This window comes from Sinohyriopsis cumingii, chromosome 7 (genome assembly GCF_028554795.1).
Source record: "Sinohyriopsis cumingii isolate HCF-2022 chromosome 7, ASM2855479v2, whole genome shotgun sequence".
NCBI lineage: Eukaryota > Metazoa > Mollusca > Bivalvia > Unionida > Unionidae > Sinohyriopsis > Sinohyriopsis cumingii.
In genome coordinates, this window is record NC_142967.1 from 8441638 (window position 1) to 8460926 (window position 19289).

Consider the following 19289-nt stretch of genomic DNA (forward strand, 5'->3'; position numbering starts at 1 on the left):
GATATGTCAGAGTGTAGCAGAAGTGAAACTAACAATTAACTAGACATTAATTTAATTTTTTTAAAACAAATTTGTGATAATAAAGTGATTACATTAACTGGGACTTTTAATCCTGCTCATCAACAAATAATAGAAAAAATTCACTTTCACTTTGATTTGTATAATGGTCACTGATCAGCACTGCATTATTTAATTCCAACACTTGGTAATGATTTTGGGTTAAATCTAAATCTTAAATTATCATTATTTATATTATCTGCTTATTTTTGTTACCTACAATCTTCCTTTATAAAATAAAGATTACAATATGATAAAAGACATAGGCCTTGTAATGTTATTGACTTGAACTGGAAGTAGATGAGCTCCTGTGAGTTACTGACCTTTAAAAGGTCAGAATTTCTTGATATTTTTGAATTGATAACACAAAATACATTACGTTACATTTGAGCCGGATCTAGTCATCAACATGCACTCATTAGCAGTTTAATTTACAAGATATTCAAAGCTGTCATTTTGTTTATCTGTAGAGTGCCCATCAATATACTCTTTTAAATCTTATTGCCTGGTGGCAAGTGGTCATTATCCATTGAGTAGTTAACTGTTCAAAACAATCTGTACTTCAAAATTCTGTGCTGATTTATTTATTTGTGGTGAGTTAAGTCATTGTTTGCTGCCCACATTAAACAGGTGTCCAGCTTATTTATTTAAAAGATTTTTAATTGAGGAATCCCGAAAGTGAATCATGAACACATGTCCACAATATACAGGGCGTTCCTTATCAGCCAGGAGCCAGGTGATTTACCTAGCTAGCTTTACTTTACACCCTGCTAATTTGGTAACTCACCCTCCAATAATAAATCTGATAGAAGGCCCCATTTATGGTGGTGTCTGCTATGACAGGTTAGTTACATGATTTTGAACAATATCACTTTTGTAAATATGCAAAGATTTGAACCAAAATATTTCAAATAATTGAGTATTAATGCAAATTTACAGATGTTGATTAATTAGCATATTTTGCCAATTCTTTGAGGGATTTGAATAAATATCCCATGCACATCATTTTAATATACTAATTGATGAACTTGGGGGTGGGAAACTCAGACCATGCTTGTGACAACTTCCTTTTTTGACACTTGAAAATACATCTTTTCTTAGATGGAGGTATGCCAAATCATGATAATCCGTCATCATCCACAGCAGTACATGCGAGTCAAGATAGTTCGTCATCATCATCCACTGCAGTACAACCATCAACAATCAGCATGGATTGTGATGAATATGATGATGAGAATACAGAGAGAAAGCTTTTGCTTCATGAGGGATCAGAGAAGATGCAAAGTTCATCTGCACCCCATGCGAATCAATATTTACAAGAAAAGTTGCAGAATAACCGAAGCCATGAGAAAAATGAGTTGAAAGATAAGATGGAAGATGCTTCCTCTTCAGAACTCAATTTTGAACCAGGTAATGTAAGTCTCCCTATCTTCATGATAAGCCTATCCATTCCTTGTAGAAAATTCATACAAGTTGTTGGTTTTTTGTTGTTGAAGAAAGCCTTTACCAATAAGTCCATTTACAATGTTTAAATATTGCATAAGATGGGATTAGCTTGGTAGAATACCAGAGATATATTCTTGCTTTTAAGTTAACTTGACTCAATCACACACAATTTGAGTGTATTAAATTTTAAATGATCCTTCATTAAGTTTATTGGGTCAAATTTTAGTTTCCATATTTTTCTTCATTTGTTTAAAAAAATGTGTTGGTCATCAAACTTGTTCCATGTTAACCAAGTTGTCCCCTCAGACTCTTGCAGACGTTATTTTGTTATACAATATTTATCGATTTGAGTGAGATTTCATTTAAATTAGGGACATTTGGTTAGTATATACACCATATATTTTACTTCATTTATTAATTTTCATTTTATTACTTTGTCCATACAGAAATTTGTCAGTCACAAAATGAATGATTGCACTGGGTGTCTTATGTTTTCTTGAGGCAGTCTTTAACATTGCACATATTTTTTATTTCTGTATCGCTTCTTTATTCAACACTAGTTGATTTATATTCTTCTTTAGAATATTTCAGTTTCTTGCAGCAAACACCTGAAATTTTTCCCAATACTCATTACCAGCAGTTATATTGAGGAATAATTTAAAATAAACATTCATAAGGAATACACCCATAAACTTGCTTAGAGTCAGTGCAATAATCCACATTACCTTTGATTATCAGTGATGTGAAATGTGTCTATTTATATTTTTTTTGTACCTGGTTCTAAGCTATATGTCCTCATTGACTCTAATTTTGGTCATTTTCTTCATTTTCTTTAGGTATCCCCTGACATTTCTTCTGTTGGTTTCTTTCATTTATAGTACATCTACATAAACAATCCTTTTTCATTTTTTTTCTCTTTAAATCTTGATGGAACCTTTCCTGCCTGGTTCTTTTGCAACACTTTTCTTTTGTGATATAAATTTGCCAGCTTTTATAAAAATCCAAATAAGTAATGAAAGAATTTGGTTTGATAGAAGGAATTTCTGAGTAAAAGTTATTTACATTATTTTATTATTGAAATTGGGAGAAAATTTTCAGGTTTATGCAACAATACACTTGGTTTAAGTATGAAACAGTTTAATATACTGGTAGATAATAACAGAGCTGCATTTATACACATCATACTATAATGTTTCATGCATCTGTAGAATTTATGGTATTTATAACTAGTATGCTTTAGTCATTTCATAAGAGCTTAAAGGCTTTTCACCTTGTTAACTTATATTTGATTTCTATGTGTGTATAAATTTTTAAGAGTATATGCAAAGGTTACAAAAAATGATGATAATATATGAATATATTATTCTTTTCATTCTAGACTAACATACATGTATTTGATGCATTTGATTGACAACTATTTTTAATTTTTTCATAAATAAAAAGTAAAAAAAAGAATGGCATGCTCATATGTCTTCATATATATCATTATGTTCTCGATGTTTTTTGTTGTAGAATGAAATAAATAGTTAAAGTCATCATATATGCAAAGATAGTAGTGAAACACTTTATGGAATCAGGAATATATATATATATATATATGATTTACTTTGTTTTCAGTTGCATAAGTGAATAGAATATAACTGAAAATTATATTCATAATTTAGATGAAAATGAAGATGTAGAAAAAGAAGATCAAGCTATCAAACTAAGAGAATACCAGAAGGAATTAGCAAGACCTGCCCTTGAGGGGAGAAATGTTATTATTGTTGCCCCCACTGGATCTGGAAAAACAATGGTTGCTCTTAGAATTATACAGGTTTGTATTAAACATATAGAATTTATAATGCTGTTTGACTGATGTTTAAGCAGTTAAGGATTTGGGTGGTTCTAAGTTGAATGGAGTTTATGCATAATGGTCTTCATAGGATCCACCTTAGAATAAGGCATGTAATACATGATTGTATAAAAATGGTTGAATCAGCCTTAATGTTTTTTTCACCCATGTGAACTCTTGGCCTTTAAAGAACTCTTGGCCTCTAATTTGAATGATGTGATTGGATATGATAAAACTGGTCACAAAAATCCAGTTCTACTTGTGACTGCCTGACAGAGCTTGAAAAGATAAACCAATCAAACTTGTTTGTTAGAGATGCTTTGGGCATGTAATGCAAATGTATTGCAGCATCTCATTAAAATATGAGAGCTGAGTAAATATGATTAGGCCATTCAATTCCTGTATTGGCTTATGAATATTTTTTGCAGTACATAATAATGAGATTAAAGTCATTAGAGATACAAAAAGACTGAACGTACCAGTGATAGAATTGCACCAGAAATATCTAAGGTAATTTCATTGATCATCTCTGGGTTATGAATGATTTGATACTACAGCAATGAAGCATATTTCTTTGAACTTTTAGAAGTTGAATGGTTGGAAACACAGAACATAACTTTAGCTAAAACAGCATTAATATTTTATATATATATATATATATATATATATATATATATATATATAACACCTTTACACTTATGCTTTCATATTTACCAAGGAATTGGCATATGCATTATTTTTCTTTATTAATTTAGATATCTGTGCTTTATTCTTTCTCAAATTATTTAAATCTGATTAAACCCATTTCTTTAGAAACACATGACACGGAAAAGAGGTCGTGAGATTCCAAAAGTCTTATTCCTAGTAAACCAAGTGGCACTGGCCAACCAACAAGGAGAGGCCTGCAAAAAACACTTGACTGCATACATGACTCAGGTTATCAGCGGTGAAGTCCAGAGGAACCAGAAAGTCTCACTGAAGGACTTTATTGACAAGTACATAATTTTATTGTCTGTAATCTTTCAAGACCAAGGATTTTAAGTGTGAAAAGGAAAAACTCATGATGATGGCAAGACAACATTGTATTCTGGACCACATTATAGTTAAGGAGGGCCATGTATATCTTTGGTATATTTTTCAGTAACTGATTACAAAAGGCATTGGAACAATGATAATAACTTTAATGTTGTAAAATTTACTAAGTTAAATTAAACTTATGGAAAGTATGAACACTGTAAACATTTATTTTCTGAAGTATCCTTTAGTTTAGAGATCTATTTGGATTTTCAAAGCACTGTATCTGACTTGATATATCTCAGCAACATTTTGTAAAGTTGATTAGAGCTTTCTAAGCAAACAATATAGACTCATTTGAAGTAATTCTTACATGCAGTATTAAAGAGTCATCTATATATTTGAATTATGGCACTACTTTCAATTTGCTTAGCTGGATACTACATTTTTCCTCATCTTATTTTAGACCAAAGACTTGAAGAGCTTATGTAATGGTCCTGTTTCATGTATGGTGCCCCTAATAACTCCCACTGGACCCTGAGTTTTCAAAAACTGAATTCTTTTGATGTACGTTTTCTCTTGCATATATTCCCTGTTGGTAACCTACTAATTTCAAAATCATACATCATCAGGGATATTAAAAAGCACATAACTTTCATCAATTTATAATTTCTAACCTGATTGTAATCATGGGGTCCAAACACTGTCAACTCATTGGCATTAGTAATATGGTTGCCAAATTTGCATGGGCGGGTCTATGCTTTCAAGGAACGGATGTTATATAGTTCACGGTCTCTAATAATCTCAATAATTCTGTACATTTTGGAATTACATCTCTTTGAAACTAGACATTGCAAACATTTGATGCAGACAAGACAGTTTTTACTGAAATATGCTATTCTAGAAACTGGAAAAGGACTGCGAGCAGTCTGCCTACTTGATTAGATTGAGAGTTAATTTCAGCTTGAAATGCAAAAAGGTTGACAGTGTTAAGGACCTCCTAATTACAATCAGGTTAAAAATTATAAATTTATGAATCAAATGACTAAGTTTTGTGAATTTTTTATATCCAGGTTGCTTTTCATTTTCGGCAGGGGAGTGTACAAACAGATGGGATAATGTGCAAATGCTATAGCAGGTTGTCATAAAAATGTAGAAAAACAAAACCGGTTGGCCAGAAAGATAATTACTTGAAAAATAAAGAATTCTTATATTCAGAAAATGAAGAAGTTAAAAGATTGATATAATTATACTTAAGAAGATTTACTACACCAATGTTTATTGATTTTACTCCCCTTAAAGGACTTGCTCTTTTCTCACCTTAACCCTTGATCTCCTATCAGACCGCTATTTTCTAGTTGACTGAATGTCCTAGACTCCTATGTACAAATGAATACAAATGTGCCTGCCTTAATTTTTTAATAGTTGTTACAGGGTATCCTACTTGACAGTTTTTTGTGGTGATTGTTAAATTCAGGATGCCAAGCGCTAATATGGTCATCTCTCCACCATTCTCATGGAATCACTTTTCAGTGCCTGTTGCAAACATCAGTCATTTTGAGCTGTTTTCATAGCACGACTTTCAGGGAAAAGCCCCCTATTAGATACTACATTCATTGGTGTGAATGACCATTACATCAGATTGTGTGTTCGCTGTTTAAGATCTGGTTGTAATCTGCTATTTAAAGTAACTGGGTCATGTTCTCCACTCTCCAGAATGGAGGCTGCAGATTTCATTTAGTACTTTCTGGAATTTGTACGATTAGAATCACAACTATGAAAACTTCAATAACTTAGGTAAAGGCTCTGATATTGATGTAATCAACAATTAGTTTTCATAAATTATCAAATTCAGATTATTTAATGATCTTTCTATACATAATAGATATGTACCAAAAATGTAAGATGGCTAAAATTTATGTTAAACATAACATATACTATGCTGCTGAACAGTCAACAGGCAGGGCTATGTGTATGGAGTTGAACAGGTGTTCTATCTTATAGCGCACTGCACTGGGTAACTTTGCTACATGTATAACGATGGGCTGAAAAGCCATACACTCTATAAGATAAAGGGTTAACCAGGCACAAAACAGGAGCAGTATATGGTAACCAATTGGATTTTATAAGAAAACCATAAATCACTGTGGTTACCAGTCTCATCTAACTTCCATCTTAGGAAGCAGAGAACTTTTTTCCTTTTTATTACTAAAACAAGTAAAAAGGACGCACTTAGCATCTTTCTTTATAAATGATCAAATTCAGATGATTTAGTAATGTAAATATAAGCAAAGAACTGGTAAATTTTGAGTTTGAGAAGTGGCAGCTGTGGTTGGTCTCATGGCTGTGGTGGCTTGACAGTGAACAAGTTTTCTCAAGATTTTAAAGCACATAAAAATTATTTTTTGAAAATAATTGTACAGATATAATGATCAGATTTTACTTTTAAATCTTTCTATACATAATAGATTTGTACTAAAAATGTAAACTGGTTAAAATCGATATTAAACATAACATATACTACACTGCTTAGCAGTTAATAGGCAGCCCTCTGCATATGGGATCAAATAGGTAACAGGTGTTTCATTTATAGTGCACTGTACTGTGTAACTTTGGTACATGTATATCAGCTGTATACAGAGCCATACACTCTGTGAGGTAAAGGGTTAACCAGTCTCATAGAGGCTGTCAGATGTAAAGATGGCAACTTAATGTAGAAACCAGCGGTCTCACAATCATAAAGGGATTATACTGTGAATCAGTTATGTCTACCAAATGTTTTCAGCACATAGTGGTATATACTAATAATTAGAAAATGTTGATCTAATAGCTACATTATGATTCTGAGCATCGCCAGATTACAACCAGTTGGCAATTTTCTCTTTTCTGTTTAGAAGTTCTATCTGCAAATGTGACCATTTTAGTCGCAGCTTGGAGTGCTTCATATGATTTTACTCAATCGTGCTTACAAGATTTTTAAAAAAAGTAAAAAGTCCCAAATATTAAAAACTGTGTAAAATAGAAATTTTTAAACATTGATACACTCCAGTGACTGCTTAAAGCAGTGAGAAATCATTGCTTGGTTAAGAAATACCTTGGTGCTGTCTGTGGAAAGCAAGTGACCTATGCATGACAGGTAGAAAACTTGCTGGGGGATCAGTGGAATTAGAATGGTCATTGTGATTCATTGACCATTTGACAGGTTTAACTGTAAAAGGTTCGAAGGATTCTGATGACTCAAGTCTTATTTTGTAATTTTTTTGTCCACCATGCCACATTTCCCAAATGAACATTCAACATCAGAATTTTAAAACTTCAAACTTTGCTCTTGATCAGTATCATGACTTTTTCTCGTATACCACTTTACTCCTTCAATAGAAGGAAAACATGAAACAAAACTTAACACATTGAATTATGTACTACTATTCTTAAGGTAAGCACAGCTGGAAGTAATAAGCACATGCTAAGCATACATATTTCATTGGAACTTCCAATCCTCATAGTGTTTTATTCCCAGCTAGAATATAGTAATCTTTATTGAAAAAGAAGTGGGAGTCACGGGTTTGAATATTTGTCAACATGTATAGATATGGTGCGTGATTGTGGTATTAGACATAGCGGATAAGGACACCTAACACAAAAATATGCAACTTGAAAACATTCATTCGACTTGCTGTTCTGCCTTTTCTCATGAATTCTGATATCATATCACTTGATCAGTGTTAAGTGTGAAACATTTTGTGTTCTTAAGAGCAAATATCTCCTTTGTATCCGGTGCAGGATATATAACAAAATAACTACCATGAGCAAACTACTTTCTTTCTTTCTCTCTCTCTCAGCAAACATTGTACTTTAGATTATGCAGTAGTATATACTCTGAGTTTTGGATTAGTGATATTTTTGTGTACTACCATCTTATGTAGGGATACAAGAACACTAAACAAATGAAAAATCAATTTTTGTGTATTACCATCTCTTACATGATATAAATGATATCAAAACTGTTATTGCATCAAACAGTATTTATAAAACAAAACACAAATATGAATACATATACATGCTGTTCTGACTTGCACTAAAATGGAAGCAATGTACATGCTAGTAAACACCCATGGTAAACAACATTGATAGACACTTCAATTTGTCATAGGTAGTATTTAATTTACCTTAATATTTTCAAATTATTATTATCCAAATTTTATTAAAATCCAAATTACTGTGAATACAAATATTTTTGTTAGGAATATCATTATGAAATGGATAAGCACATTGCATACCATATATTAATTTCAGAATGGGAATGGTGGGAAGTAAATGTTAAACAAATTTGAATTTATTTGTGTATTGCAAACATATACCACTTGATTTATCAAACTTTTTAGTGTCATGTTTATAAGATGACTCCTACTCTGCATTAATCAAATTTCAGTAAAAAGAACTATGACTTAGTATATGCGGTATATCTTAGAATGATGCCAATTGGATAACTTGGGTTTTTCAGTTTAAAAAAATATTACTTACAGGTTGAACTAAACTTACATTTTGGTTTATCTTAACAGTACAGGAAACAAATTCAGTGATTTTTTATCCATGGTATCAGGTTCAAAATCAATTGCAATATTTCATATTTATGGTATATTCGAGTTTCTGAGGAATATCTGATCTGGCTTCAAATGTTGGCAGTTAAAAAGAATAAAATGAGGGAAGTAACACTTTGCCTGGATTTCTGTAAATTATGGTACTTTTGTGCCAGTACAGCATCAGTCCCTTTGAGGATCTCCATACAGAATTATGTCCTTTATTCACATGACTGAAAATAAGAATTTCTTTTTAATTGTAGACGCAATATTCTGGTTGTGACAGCCCAAGTTCTACTTGATGCTCTTGTATACAAGGAGATCGAAAGTATTACACGATTCTCCCTGTTGATTTTTGATGAGTGCCACCATTGTCATGCCAAGCACACTTTCAATCAGATAATGAGCTACTATATGGACATCAAGCTTGCAAATTCAGTAGAAAAACTGTCACTTCCACAGGTGAGTTCAGAATAATAATATATTAATAATGATGATAATGATAATACTTTTTTTATATAAAGGTTTATATTTGTCAGAGCAGAGCTTATGAATGGCTTATAAGACCTGAGGTTATTCAGTTTCCACTAGGCTACAATACTTCCAGTAAATAATTTCCTCAACCATGCAACTGAGGAATCTACTTGATTTGCTAACCTTACTTTTCTTATCTCAGTGAGGTTGTCTTAGTCAGAGAGAGCGCATATATCTATGTGTACAATTTTTAAAAACATTTTTTTAATTTAATTCGATCAGACTTACTACAAAGCTTCATCCCAACAAGGCTTAGTGATGAGCACATCTTGCTTGTATTTCTTGTGTTGTTGATTGACTAATGGCTGTACCATTTAAACATACATGGTACCCAGGAAAGACATTTTAAAAAAGACATGTTATGGTTTCTCTATTTACTCACAGAGTTCATATGAAAATGCTAAAAATAAGTTATAAATTGCATTTATAAGTGAATATTTGACATTGAAAGTGCTTTCCCTGAGTCCTATGTAGGTTTTACTGGAACAGCCCTTAGAATATGTACATTTTCATTTCTCCTTCAAAAATACATTTGCTGATCACATTAACATTAGGGATATAAGCCAGCTGCCTCCCGAACTCAGCCCAACGAAAAGGATGAAAATTTGTCTTTATGTCTCTCTCATGTAGACAAAGGGCAGTAACTCTTCCCATTACCTCCTATTGCCATCACCAGATGTCACTAGTTTTTAAGCTTGCATTCCATAATGTCAGCTTTGTGTGTAATACTTCCTATAAATCTGCATCGATATTAGAGTCAAAATTGACCATCCATCCAGAAATTTTCACTTGCTGTGTGCAATAATCATTTTGTCTATAGGTTTTATACATTATTTTACAGTTTTGCAATCTTTTATGTGAATTTGTCACATTCTCTGACTTTGTCTATTTAGACTGCTTATACAATGTACTATCATTTAACACATGTTGTCATTCTTGTTTTAACACACACTGTGTATTGTTTGCTCACTCTGTTAGTATTGGATGTTGTATTAGTGTCTTCTTGTGCCATTTGAAGTGAATACATCCTCCCATACAGTGGAGAACTGTCAGTGTGACATAATCCTTTCATGCACCTGGCCAGGGACATGCATAGAAGGTAATCTTTTTCAAGGACTCCATGCTGTATGGATGTTATGCCTTGATCGTCACTAGAGAAAATTGCTTATAGCTGGTGTTTACTATGTTAGCTGCCTCACTTCTGTGGTTAATTCAAATCTTGGTGTTACACTATCCATACATCTTATGTTCAGGAAAGCATGCTGCTCCCTCCCACATGGGAGATGTAGCACCACTCCCAACATTTCAAGGAAAGCTTGTTGTACTACATCCTTCTGAGTGATGAATCAGTTGAAGATGAAGTATTTTCTGATCATTGCTCAATGGCCTCATTGTTTGTGGATACAGTACAGACTGAGTAAACCCCTCTGCCTTCCCATCCTATGCAGGGATGGGAGTCTGCCCATTGGGCTTAGACTTGGGAAGGGTATCAGATTACTATCCCCTTCCCTATTATCCAAACTAATCCTTACAGGTCCTCCACCTCGGGACAATTGGTTCATCTTCAGCGACAAGACTCAATACACAGAATAGAGGTCTGAGCAAGGTTGTACCACTAGATATTTTCCAGAGCAGATGTGATGCTGTGGCTCATGTCCCATAACCTCCACCCAAAAAGGTTACAGACATAGTATCATCCTGAAACTTTCTAGAACACATACAGCCCCTATTTACCATGATGAACAAGAATGGGAAATGCTGCAGAGTGTTCCTATGTCACTTCCCCCAAAAGACAAAGTGATGCCCACCCAGTCTCCTGCTCTGTGTTTTCCAGAGGATGATGTGTTATCCATCCTTGTCGATCGAGGAAATATCACAGAGGTTCTCTACAAGTCAAGACTTTGATCGATCACATAGAAAGTGTTCTTTTCAACCCTTGACCTTGAGACCTATGGTCGGTGCCTCTACTTATTGGGTAGATTCCCTGATGTGGTCCATTAAACCTTCCCAGTTGGATGCAAGTAGGTATTAGAACTGGAGCCATGGCATGCCTGCCCAGTAAAACTATCACAGCCACTGATCAGAAGGTCCAGCTTCATGTCACCATGGCTTTTCATGCTCACTTTTTCTTAGCTACTTTGTTTATTGTGCTAGGAGATCGCTCTGAATTCAGCCATTTATGACACTTGCTGGAAGCTGTAGCCATGATATCCTGGCATTCACTTTCTGTCACATGGCCTTATCAGTGGAACTTGTACAAATCTGCAGTGATGCTTTGCTACACTCCTTGAAGGTCTTAAACATAGTATAAACCCTCTAAGGGCTGCTTCATTGGAGGCAGAGAGCCTCTTCAAAGGACTCATCCTCACCATGTCTTCACAAGATTTCAGGCAACATCCACATAGATCCTTCACACCGCTCCTGGCCCATCACAATAAGCCAGAAAGTACACTAATATGAATCACCCACTAAATTCTTCAAACAGATGCAGGCCAAGTCCAATGCGCAACCTTAAATGAGACCATCTCCTTCTTAGTCAGGTCTTTGGCATTGAAGTCACTCTAGGAAGAAGTTTTCAGACCCAACTTCCTTTCCCAAGGATGGGGATGGGTGGGTTCTTTCTGCTTTGAATGAAGGTTACCAACTTCAATTTTGGGAATAACCCCCTCTATCAAGGACCCCCATGTTCTTTCACCAGTCCAGCCTGTTGAAATAGGGGAAGAAGTGCACACCCTTTTTCAGAAAGGGGTAGTCAACAGGGTCCTGAATGATCATTCCTTTGCATTCTACTCCAAAATCTTCCTGGTTACGAAGCAAAGTGGGAAGTTTTGTATCATCATTGATCTCTTTCTGTTAAACCAGTTTCTTCTGGAGGAACATTTCAAGATAGAGACCACATCCTCAGTTGGGAACATGATGCATCTGTCAGATTGGTCAGTCACCATCAGCCTTCAGAATGCCTTTGTGCACATAATGAATTTTTCTTCACATCAGTAATATCACCAGTTTTTCTTGGACATGGAAGTTTTTTTAATTCAATTCTGGGTTTTGTCATTTGGAATCTCTTCCACTGCCAAAATCTTCACCAAGGTTATGGGAGTAGTAGTAGTATATCTCTGATTACTGGAAATCCTGATTCTTTTGTATTTCGACAACTGACTGATGCACAACATTCAGGTTCAGTCCCTCAATCAGGATCTTTTACGTTGTTGGTCTATAGTAATTCACATTTACTGCTACAGGAATAATTTCATCTATGGGTAGATTTGTTGCATTCACAACATAAAGAAGTTAAGATGCTGAATTTCTTTATGTAAATTGGATCTGGATTTACTAGACAGCCTTTGGGACTTATCATTTGATAAGAGTCTGGGATAAAGCTGCTTGCAACACTGATGGAAACAACAGTAAGGGCATCATTGCCTGTGTCCTATTGACCAGAGTTACGAGCTTTGGCTTTGTCACTTATTTCAGAATATACCCAGCATCAAAATTCCTTAATCATATGGCTACAATCAGCAACAGTATGGTTTGTTTCATCTTTGATTAGTCCTTAAATATCAATAATATTGGAACTGTTCACTTCTGTTCACAATGTTTTGACTTTGTTACGAGTTTCTGATTTTTCTTCTAAGTGACATCACATCATTTGTCATAGTTCTGATGACATAGTTTATGTTTTTGAAAAGTCATTCTTCTCCTTCATATAAAAGGTGAATTAGGTCATTTTTACCATAAAGACTCTTGTCTATATAGCCATCTTTCGTAATGAAATCACAGTAGTTGTAGACCTGTCTACAGTTCCATTGTTGTGTTAGTCATCTGCTGGATTAATTTTTATCCAAAAAATCAGTCTTTATGCAGTGCCAGTTCACACAGAACTATTTCACATTAATGATTTTGAGTATGAATATTTTCAGAATTTGATGACATATTACTTTGGTCAGTTCAAATCATTATCTCCTTGTGCTGCATTATTTCCTCCAACATGTATGACAACGGTGGAAAAGTTTCCTAGATTATACAGCTTAATCTCAACATGTGATGTTTGTATAGTGGCATCTGACACTGCACATTTTTTGACATTTTTTTTTCAATCCTCTGACATTTGCTTCATGTAGAAAGGAGCAGCCTATTATGAGTACATTGTTCTTTGAGGTTCTACTTTGTAAATGAGATAAATTGGGGTGGATGTCTGGACACTGTGTATTGCTTCCATTGGCATGGGGCACATCTTCATGTGTACTGGCTGCATTATATATTTGCCTGTGAACTTCTCAGTGTGAGAGTAGTGTGACTATGTCTGGACCTTATTTTGATTTTTTTCCTTTTGAAGTGTTGACTTCATTTCCTCCCCCATCAAATTTCACAATATGTTTTTGAAGTTTGTTGTCTTTGAAGTCCACTGATGATACTCATTAATAGAATAGTGTCACAGCCAACTGATATTAGCTCTCAAACTCATACTATTCATTCAGTAGTCCCTCAAGGCTCAGTTTTGTGCCCTTTCCTCTTCCTTATCTATATCAATGATCTTCCATAAAATAAAGAATCCACAAATACAGATTTGTTTGCAGATGATGCAACCTTGTATGCATCTAGTTCTGATACTGAAGTTATCCAAACAAGATTAAACTCAGACTTTATTAGAGTCCAAAACTGGGCACAACAAAATAGGATGGTAATTAATGAAGGTTAAACAAAATGTATGATTTTGGGGACATCACAAAAGCTACACAAGTCAGGGAACCCAAAACTATCTCTTGCAATAAATAATCATCCATTAGAAAATGTCAAACATGAAAGGCTTGTAGGTGTGTCCGTAGATAATAATTTATTATGGAATGACCATATTGATAAGATTTGTAAAACACTGTCATCCAAAATTGCCCTACTAAGCAGAATCAAGAAATATTTACCTATGGAAACTCGCAATCTATACTACAAGTCATATATTCTTCCAACAATGGATTATTGTTCTAATGTATGGGGAAACTGTGCTAAATCTGAGTTTGATAGGATTTATAAACTTCAGAAATGAGCAGCACGTATAATTTTAGATGCATCTGTTGATCATCCCTCAAAAGCATTATTTACAGAACTCAAATGGTTCACAATATATGACAGGATAGATTTTCACAAGGCAGTTCTTTTATATAAATGTCTACATGGAACTGCACCAGAGTATCTTCAAGACTTATTCAGGCCTTTGGATAAAAAAAATTCTTTTGGAAGTACTTACAACTATATGTTCACAGCTTGTCTGAAGGGAGTTGCCATGACTTATTTAGAAATGATGGCATTTTGTCATCAATGCCACTGGGTATGGTTTAGCTAGATATGCAAGCCAAGCCAGAACATGACTCTACACACAGTAAGTTTGAAAATACTCCTGCACAAAAGCTTTTCTTAGATCTAACCATGGAGCGGACTTGGTTCAAGTTCAAGGATGCCCTTGAAGAAATATACAGATTGTTGTCAGTTTCAGAATTACCACCACCTCCTTCCACTATGCATGTCTACAATATCAAAGCATTCTTGGATCTCAACGTTGAGGAAGAGACTTTGTGCTTCTGGCTGCTTCTAAGTCTGCAAAAATTAGAAAGATAAATAACCATCTGTCAGCAAGAAAAGGTTATCAGTGGAATGGAAAACCAAATAGCAGTGGTGTTTTTATCTTGCTGGTACAAAATACATTGCTGGTGCAAAATACATTGCTGGTACAAAATACATTGCTTCTATGCTGACCTTCTGATTATGGATAAAAAAACATATAGCAGTGGTTCATATGTCTTCCCCACTGTTTTATGAAGCGAACAGTGTTTTCCATACCACTTCAAAGCAGTTTCCAAATGATGTCAGCATGTCTTAGATTTTAGACTTGGCTTCATTGGCAATTTTTCAGTTTGTGGACAAATGAGGCAAGGGGCATGCCTGGATGGTGACGGGCCAAATTACTCAGGTCATTAAAAGGGCAGCTATCCATTCCATGACTAAATGACCCTGTGAATCTGAACTTGATGCAAGGTGACAGATGTTTGCGCTTCACATTGCTCAAGCCATGATGTACACTGGCATTATAGATATTCCAATTTGACTTGCCATTATTCTTTGGGGTAAAAGTTGAAGAAGTTTGGAGGCAGCCAGTTCATGAACTGCCCCTACAACTTGCCACCCAACCTGCACAGTCTTGTAGAACCAATCTGCCTCTGCAACAGCAGAGGGACAAGGGATCTTTTTCATCATTTGTTCAGTTTAGATCCAAGCCTAATCAGAGTTGATAAAATCCTATTGCCTTATGTCATGGACTACTCATTTTTAAAGTTGGGCAAGTAAAATTTTCCAAGTCTTTGGTCTGGGACAAGTGCTTTTTTCTTATTTAAAAAGATGGGCAAGTCTGTATTTTCATGCTTTAATTACTTTTTCTGCCTTTATCTGGCCATTCATGCCATTGAGGCATACTAAACAATTGATTCTACCCCATTCTATGTGTACATTTACATCCTGTATCATATCTACCAGTGGTCATTGATAACTCTTTCATATGAGTACTTTCGAGCACAATTTGTCTGCATTTTTGGCTAAGCAACCAAAACAAAGCCTGTATGATCAATTAGCAGAGTTTTAAGTGGCTTAACCCCAGACAAAACTATCAACTGTTGGCTTAACACTGTTCCTTGTGGCACACATGCACACAGACATTTTGTCAAATCCATGAGCTAAAACATATATACCTGAAAGAGCCGAATGTGTATCATCAACCCATGTTTTTGAAAAATGTAAATTCTTCTAATAAATAAATTATTGATTAATTTGTTTGCTATTTTCTATGGATTGAAACACAAAGCATGGCAAGTGATTACAATTTTGTGACAAGTGAATTTTATGAAACCATTTGTCCTGGACAAGGTGAGAACAAAGTTTAATCAGCCCTGCTAACACCAGGATGAAACAACTTGGCCACTTTGGGAGACAGTCTGGTATGGCTTTCTCACGTTCATGTAGTCTGAATTGTTGAACTCATCAAGTCTATTTCCAACAGGATTTAGATTTCTTTAAGAGAGTTCTTGCAACTTTTCAGATTATTTAGCCCTGCTTGAGCCACTCGAAACAATACATTCTGCCACCGAAATTCAAGATGTAGTTGGTGAGATTAATTTGTTTCACCATCAGAAGATATGAGTATGCCACTGGTCTCGACCTGTGTAACACTTATTTTCATGTGCCTATTGACCCAGTGTTGTTAAAATGTCTCTGTTATGCTTACCATGACAAGATTTATCAGTTAATAGTTCTACCCATTGTGGTAAACATCTGCTCCTTGGATTTTACCAAAATAATTGATTGCATTATCACCATGTTAGGATCTGCTTCATCTGAAGCAATGGCAGTGTATTTGGACAACATCATCCACAAAATTATGGCAAGTTCTATTCTCCTCAACACCTTTGGGTCATATATGTTTTCTCATTAACTGGGAAAAGTCTTCATACATCCTAGTGTTTTGTCCAGCTGGGTATGAAGTTTCTCACCAGTCTCAATCTGTTACAGGTCTCTCACATTAGTATAGTCCAGATTCTTGAACTGATCGAGTACATTTCCACAAGAGTTCTTGCAACTCCTTAGATTATTGAAAGTGGCAGAGATCAAGGACATCATTTAATGCGTGTGGGTGATTTGGATTTTTAAGGTAGCTTTAACAATTTTTCAGTCATATCCGTCTTTTTATGCACCCCTTACAGATGACCTTGCTGACTGAATGGCACTCCTTTTCGAGTCTGCTAGATCAAACACTTTGCAAGAGGTATGATCATTCCTGTGTCAGTGTTACAACCCAGACTGGCTCATGACATAAATTCCTCTGGTGAAGACCCAAGCAGAAATTAGAGAGTGTATTGATACCAATATGTATTGTAGGGGTGCTTACCTGTTGCTGGACTGTTAGTAGCATGGGAGTCAGGGATTGGCTTCTCCACATCAACCCTCTTGAAATTAAGGCTGGTATCACTGCCTTTAGTTTTAGAAGGATAGATTCTCAAGGACAAAAGTTTTTCCTCAAAAAGGGTGGCACCAAATCACCCGATCTGTGTGTTCTGATTTGACAGTTGCTACATTGGTGCAACTATCTCCATATCAACATACAAAACAGGCACATTCCCAGCAGACTCAGTGTCCTGACTGGCACTATCAGCCATTGGTATAAAGATGGTCTCTCTATCAGTCTGTCTTTCATCACATTTGCACACTTTTTGTGGTTGGTGGTGGTTCCCAATGATCGATCTTGTTATGACAAGGTACACTCATAAGTTAACCACCTTCGTCCCTTCAAGTTCTGGACACAAAAGCTTGGGCTGTGGACATACAGACAGTCATTTGGTTGGTTTTGGGCCTTCTGATACCCACATACAGTCTTGGTGCTGAAAATAATCCAGAAGTTAATAAGTCAGAACTGATAACCCCTATCAGATGAGACAAATCCTGGTTCATTGATCTAGCCTAAGAAATATCTGCCCAGGAAGATTCCAGCCAGCCTGAATCTTCTCAAAGAACCACAGTTCCACTCCTGTCAGGACTGTCTTCTTCAAGGTTGGCTCTTGTTTGGACAGCCATGTGATTGAAAGAATTTAAGCCTTCTATCATGGAGAGAATCTCAAAAGCAAGAAAGCCTTCTGAAGGATAGAAATTGGCATGTTTTTAGGGATTGATGCCAAGTCAATTAACTCATCCCTTTGAGTGCCTTAATCCCTCAACTGGACAACGTTTTCACCTGCTCTATGTGGAGAAACACTTGTCCCCAGTTACAATAGGCTACCAGTCCTTGATGTTGGACACATTCAAGCATCATGGCATGTGCGATATCTGTCATAATAAAGATCTGATGGACATTTAAGTCAAATTTGAATGAACTGACCAAAATAGAATCTGTCCTGCATTTTAACATGACTCAATTCAGATGAATTCGAATCTTTAGCTTGCACTTCACTGAAGCGATTACCCTACACAAAATGTTTCCTGATACTTAGATTCATCGTGCAAGATGAGCAAGCCCTTTCCATGCCCCTGAATCATCTTCAGTTAAGATTGGATGCTTTGGTGGTCCTTTTGACACAACCAGGCTTTGTAGCCAAAAATAGGTTACCGTCAGTTGTCAATCAGAAGCATCAGATGCCTCCTCTTGTTCATAAATATGTAGAAAACAGCAGTCATGCAAGACCCTTTTGTCGTCCTCAAGGTGCAGAGGCAAGCCATGGCAATCGCAAGGCACTCTTACGCTTGGTGAAAGCCAGGAAGCAGAAAATCAAGCGCAATATTTGAAGCTGAATGCTCATCATACTCTGAATTTGTAACAGATTTCCGCACATAATATTAAAACAGTCTCTACGATTGTGCAAGTATTCTTGGAGAAACAGACTTTCCTTAAAAATTTTCTTTTTATTGATTTCAACAATATTTTCTGTGAAATTTCATCTTAAATGAGGTCTTGAATGACCATTTTGACAATATTTTATAGAGTTGTGGCCATTAGTTGGTCAGACAAACTTCACTACTTTATCACCTCTGCCCTCTTCCCCCCCCCCCCCCACTTGGAGCTGTGAACTTTGCACACTTTTGTCATATACTTGAATTGCAATATTCCGTCTTTTTGGGTTGCCTTTTTATCCATTATCAGCAGTGAACAATGATCATGTTATTGGCATCTTTATATCATAACACTCCATTATTAATCCTTTTGCATAAACTACTGGTTTCTAAAAATAATTGAAGAAAGATCTATATGATTTTTTTTTTCTTGGAGTTTTTGTACAGTTCCTATGTTGGAGCAAATC

The 19289-nt window shown here is 35.3% G+C and overlaps 1 protein-coding gene across 1 annotated transcript in view; it reads left to right on the top strand.

The window, feature by feature from the left end:
- Positions 1-19289, top strand: part of LOC149794709 (ATP-dependent RNA helicase DHX58-like) — a 104329-nt gene that overhangs the window by 29666 nt on the left and 55374 nt on the right. The window contains exons 6-9 of the mRNA XM_089964328.1: positions 1159-1467; positions 3168-3319; positions 4151-4332; positions 9192-9390. Of these exons, the coding sequence (XP_089820454.1) occupies positions 1159-1467; positions 3168-3319; positions 4151-4332; positions 9192-9390 (842 nt within the window). The remainder of the gene's footprint in view (positions 1-1158; positions 1468-3167; positions 3320-4150; positions 4333-9191; positions 9391-19289) is intronic.